At 47.3% G+C, this 5418-nt stretch overlaps 1 protein-coding gene across 1 annotated transcript; it reads left to right on the top strand.

Moving 5' to 3' along the window:
* The first annotated feature begins 232 nt into the window (after window positions 1–232).
* Window positions 233–5037, top strand: LOC125945740 (uncharacterized). The gene is made up of 2 exons (XM_049668009.1): window positions 233–735; window positions 4737–5037. The coding sequence occupies exons 1-2, from the start codon at window positions 233–235 to the stop codon at window positions 5035–5037; spliced, it is 804 nt and encodes a 267-aa protein (XP_049523966.1).
* The last annotated feature ends 381 nt before the right edge of the window (window positions 5038–5418 follow it).

Below are 5418 nucleotides of genomic sequence, written 5' to 3'. Positions count from 1 at the left end.
TGCAAAGCGCGTGCCGCCGACTTCATATTACGGGTACGTCATACCACCGAGATCTTCATTCTGCTTCCTTTCTCGGGGAGCCACTCCGTTGCGCCCGTCTTTCGTTTCCACGTGGACGTCCTTTCTTCAGATCTCCCTAGTATTGTTTCCTCTTGCATCGGTGATCATCCTGCTAGTCACCGCGCAGGCGCGCCTATGCTCCCCCGGTACTCTCGATAATTCAGGATTGATCATGTTTTTCGTGAGCACTTACCTTGGCCGGAGCCCAGAGGCACTGCTCAAGTACAAGTCAAGAATTGTGAGCGTGTGCGTCATCTCCTGGATGTTCGCTATGTTCATTCTGCAGCAGTACACGCAGACGGAGATCACCGCGTCTCGAAGCGTTCCGGCCCTTTCGGCCGGTATGAAAAGTGCGACAGAGTTTATGTCTCGGCTCGACTCTGGGAGCATACTGCCGTGCGTTCACTTCATCACTTCCGACATTATCGACAAGTTAGGCATCGAAGGATCGCGCTTGAAGTCGCTGCGTCATGCGTTGCGGAAGTGCGGGAACGAATGCGTGACTGACAATTTCAATGACTGCTTCCCCTTAGCTGAGGCGGGCACGCACGCCCTCGTGGCAGAATGCAGCACTGTTCAGGCGAGGAGCCGCTTCGGGTCTTGGCTCGTGGCCAGCGACGAAGCCCTTGTCTCATTCCTCATGTGCTATCCGACGCACCCAAGATTTCCCCGGAGGTAAGTGGATGGAAATTGCACATTTTTTTGGCAGTAAAAAAAAAAGTACTTAGACCTCATTTCCACATTCATTTATTGCAGACGCAGGTAGCAAATATGATTATGCTAGCAAAAAAAGAAAAAAAAAGGGCAGAACTCAAGTTCAATTGACATCCGTGTAAAGCGAAGCATTCGTTGTGTCATTGGCTCATGAATCATGTGTGTGCGTATATGAAGTGTGGTTTTGGAGGTATAAATAGTAGTAATAAAAAAGAGCATGTTGTACGAATGTCTACAGTGAATTATAGGCAGGTTAGATATTATGTGCACATACTTACATGCAGTAAATCATACATATATTACTTGTTTAAGTTTTCACTGGTCTCCACAGCGTTGTGTTGCACTCGTGGTGTTTCTGATGCGTTGGTTTCTACTAGGGCGACTGCGGATCGGCATGCGCCAAGCGCCTGAATGCGCTGTCTTGCGCGGGAGAGAGGGTGTTCGATGCCACTTGTCGACGCATACGTCCGTGGCCGTATAATAGCTTCAATGTTAGGCTTATGTGCCGAGAGGTCCTGTGTTCGAATCCTGCCGTCGGACAATTTTATTAATGTTTAGGTAATTATTTATAACGACGTGCTTTGTTGAAAATGATGAGATTGCGAAGTCACAACGCCCTATACATAAGCCAAAAGGACGAAGTTTTCTGGCGAATCACATGCTGGCTGAATCGCCTTGCTTGTAATACAGTGTACTAGAATGTTTTACTAGACTTGTACTTCCCGTAGACACTGGCGCCTCAGTTCCCTCTTGTAGTCATTGTATGAAACTCTATGCTTGAAACGGTAAACTCGTAACTACTTCTTCGCGGCACCATTCCTAGATGGCGTCACCATCCCGTTTAAACACGTTCGGCGTTAGGGGCCAGATACGTATGCAAAAGTTCCTCGAACTCACAAGAAAGCTGCGCCTGAAAAAAATGACAGGGTAGTTATTGATTTTGCTTCCATTTTCGAAGGGTTTGCAGCCAGCAATTTTAATGAAAATTAACATCTCTGCAACAAAAACATCATCATAACACAATTTTGATATGGCTTCAAAAAACAGTTCTACTGAGATTGCTTTGCTTAACACAAAATAATCTTCGCTCAGAAATATCGAGGACAAAATTTGCCGGTGGTTTACTTAATTTCCCTCAAGCGTTTGCCTACCTAAATCACTATGTTCCTTCAAAAAAAAAAAAAAAATAAGGCAACTAACGCACACAGGGAGTCGTTTTCATACAGGGAGACAGGGAGAACATACAGGTAGACGCGTTCGCTGGAGGCGTTGTTGGGCGTCATTGTTCATAATCTCTGAGAGGGTTGAGCATTATCATTGCCTCACGTGGCACATCGCATCGTGGCAGAAGTGTTCAACTTTAATTGAATTATGGGGCTGTACGTAATTGAATTAATTAATAAAGCGAAGCATTAATAATTATTCCCGACTTTCCCGGGCTGCTGCTGTTATGGTCTTGCTGCGCGTGCCGCTGGGTTTTTTGCAATCAGACGGCGCTCGCCTCTGCGCATCCCTAGGGAGCCTACATGCAAGTGCTGTTTTAGGGTGCTTGCCGCCGCCAGCTCAATTGGCGGGTTAAACTTCTCGACAAATTATAAGATGTTTGACTCAACAAGGCGAAAGACCAGCCAATAGACCACGTTTCCGTGAAACTAATTCACTTTAAAAAAAAATAAACTTTGGCCTCAGCAGCCAGATACATATAGCGTGTCTGAGCGCAGTACACAGCGCGTATAAGTTTTAGTAAAACATGCTAACACAGTCTTGATTACAGCAAACTTTGAAAAAACCCCTTTTATATCACGTGCAATGGAATGCAACCACAATCCTTAATGCAGTTCACATTCTTTGCGTGAGATGATACTACCACGAGCACGCCCCGTGCCTTATAACTTGTTGCTTTATATATGTCGCACGACATGCAATAAAAAAACAAGAAGTTTGATGTGTTAAAATAAAAGGAAAAGGCAGTTAGCACGTTAAAGATGTATGCAGGTTTTGTATGCGCATTGCTGCAAAAATAAATTTTAAAAAATCAATAGATCGCGTGCCAACATGGGTACATCAGAGCCTGACAAAAAAAGAAAAAAAAAAAGAAAGAAAAGCAGGAATGCGCCGCGACTGCTAGCGACATTGGGAATCAAAATGGCTATACCCACCACATCTGGCGGCAAATAGCGGTCAAAAGTTTGCTGTTGTCACCACCCTAAACAGCGCTTTCATCTAGGCTCCCTGGCACCCCGGCCAGCGCCGACACGGCAGCGTATCGTAGTTTGTGCGCATGGCGCGTGCTGTCCTTGCTTTCCAATGCGACAAAAATGCAGGTACTGGGCTGTGGAGGTCGCGTGCTGGGCTGTGATAGTGTGAACCATACAATCGTCCATAGCCCGAAGAGAGCGTTTGGAGCTGGCGTCTCAACAGCGTGCTGGTCACGTATGCAGAAGCAGCGCGCAAACACGCGCCAGCAAAATGGCTCCAAAGCGCGCACTCAGCGTCGAGGACATCCTGGCCCGAAACAAGCGTCGCGCGGAACGCGAGCGTCTTCGCTACGCAGCCAAACGTCTCACATCTTAAGATAGGCATGGTATCATCCGATGACCAATTCAGAGTCCGACTTGTACTAACTACCGCATCCAATCAATTTCTCCATCCTAAAATATGCTGCTTTGGTTTGGACGTCATACGGACAACGAAATGGCTCAGATTGCGTGAGATCTACATATTAAATGCGTAAGCACTTCTATGCCTACCCAACGAGGAAACCCGTCCGTCCGTCCGTCCCTCACCTAAGATGATCGACTTCGGGATAGGGCCCGCTGCAGCGAGCCAACTGACCTTCGTACTGCCTCTCGCTTCAGTGCGAAGGAAGCGGCGAGAACACAGCGCACACGAAGCTAGTAGCACTCGGCGCACTCTGTCCCCGTCGCAGATCGCTTTCAAGATAGGGCCCGCGCGGCCGCGCCATACGCAGCCGCTGCCGGAGTACGGTTGATCGCGGTTCACAATGGTTCGACGCGGATGGATAAGGCGCTAAAGAGCGATAACAGCTTATGATGATCGGAACGTCATCGGCACACCTGGCGCCGCCACCTGCAGTAGTTTGCTTGCGTCATCAATTCACCTTGCACCGCCGTTCGCAGCAGTTCGAGTCGCCGCAGCACTGTCGTTTATACTGGTCGGATCAAGTTTCATAACTACGAGAATGACACCGGGCTGCGTGGAGATGAGAAAGTGGCACAATGCATACGCATACTGAGACAACTCCCAGAGGAATTCCTGCGTGAATAAGAGATACGATATTTTGTGTAATCATTAATGCGAAAGCATTATACGGCTCATGAGGCGGAAAATCCGGCATTGGCGTGACCACGCCTTGGTCCGGAAGGGCTACAAACCCACCACCATTGGTGGGAGTCGTACCCACGACCTGTCGTGTTTTTTATATAAGGTGAGCGTAATTAAGGCACAGTTAATTAAGGTAGAGGTAATTAACGCACTCGAACCCTCGACCTTGTGTGGGAGTCGAACCCCACGACCTTGTGTTGTGCGCGCCTTGCGACGAACACCATTGGTCACGTTATGGCGCTTCTGCGAATGTGGCCTCTCGAGTCACGTGACTCCGCCAGTGGGGCCACCGGACGTCACCGCGCTTCTGCTTAAGTGGCCTGCAATGCTTTCGCATGTATCCCCGTAGGGATAACTAAGCGCCTCTTGAATTTTCTTTTTCGTGAAATTGCATAATTTTCGGTGTCTTTCAGTAATTATCAGACACATACCAACTCTTCAAGCATAAAAATAAATAAAGATGTTTGCTGTTATTGGTTGGTTAAGTAGGCAGAAAGTATTAAGCGCTTTATATTATTCCGGTACCCAAAGAGCTCTAGTACTTGCGTAAACCGTTATTTTCTCTAGAATGCTTTTCTTTTCGCTCACATTGGTTGTTTATTTAATGCTCATTGCAGGCACCAGCAGCGACGACTCCTTCGTGCCCTGCATGAGTCGGGCCTCTACACAAAGTACCTGACGAAGGAAGTTCCGCCACCCATCAGTGGCGACCTCGCTTCCTTCGACATTCCGTTCACCGAGTATGTCGTAGTGTACGCCTTGGGATGTGGCCTCTCACTCGTCGCCTTCGGCGCTGAGGTCCTTTGGCAACAGTGCGGCCGTGCAAGGCGTCGCCTAGTTCCTCAGATTTGCAAATGGCTGCACTGGCGCGCGGATGGGTTGCCCAGCGTAGACTCACTCTCCGATCCTCTGACGTAACCGTCGATTAAATAAATACTGATGTCATTGTATTCAACAGATCACTTGTCTTCAATGTGACTATTTTAGTACACCATTAGGGCTAAGGCACATATCAGCATCAATCTCTGACCATCCATGACCCGAGCTAAGCCAATGCTATGCGAGCAAGGTTTACCATTTCATTAGGCGATGTGTCCTTTGCAACTATCGGTAGTTTTGAATGTGGTTAGCATTCTTAGCCTACATCTATCTATCTATCTATCTATCTATCTATCTATCTATCTATCTATCTATCTATCTATCTATCTATCTATCTATCTATCTATCTATCTATCTATCTATCTATCTATCTATCTATCTATCTATCTATCTATCTATCTATCTATCTATCTATCTATC

This window comes from Dermacentor silvarum, chromosome 5 (genome assembly GCF_013339745.2).
Source record: "Dermacentor silvarum isolate Dsil-2018 chromosome 5, BIME_Dsil_1.4, whole genome shotgun sequence".
Taxonomy (NCBI): Eukaryota; Metazoa; Arthropoda; class Arachnida; order Ixodida; family Ixodidae; genus Dermacentor; species Dermacentor silvarum.
The sequence above is the reverse complement of the archived record's forward strand: the minus strand, read 5'-3'. Positions and strand labels throughout refer to the sequence as shown.

What these genes read in the sequence shown, in the direction of transcription:
- LOC125945740 (XM_049668009.1), top strand. Translation starts at nt 233, where the DNA reads ATGTTTTTCGTGAGCACTTACCTTGGCCGGAGCCCAGAGGCACTGCTC. An exon ending in CACCCAAGATTTCCCCGGAG is followed by an intron (nt 736 to 4,736) that starts GTAAGTGGATGG and finishes TGCTCATTGCAG; the next exon opens with GCACCAGCAGCGACGACTCC.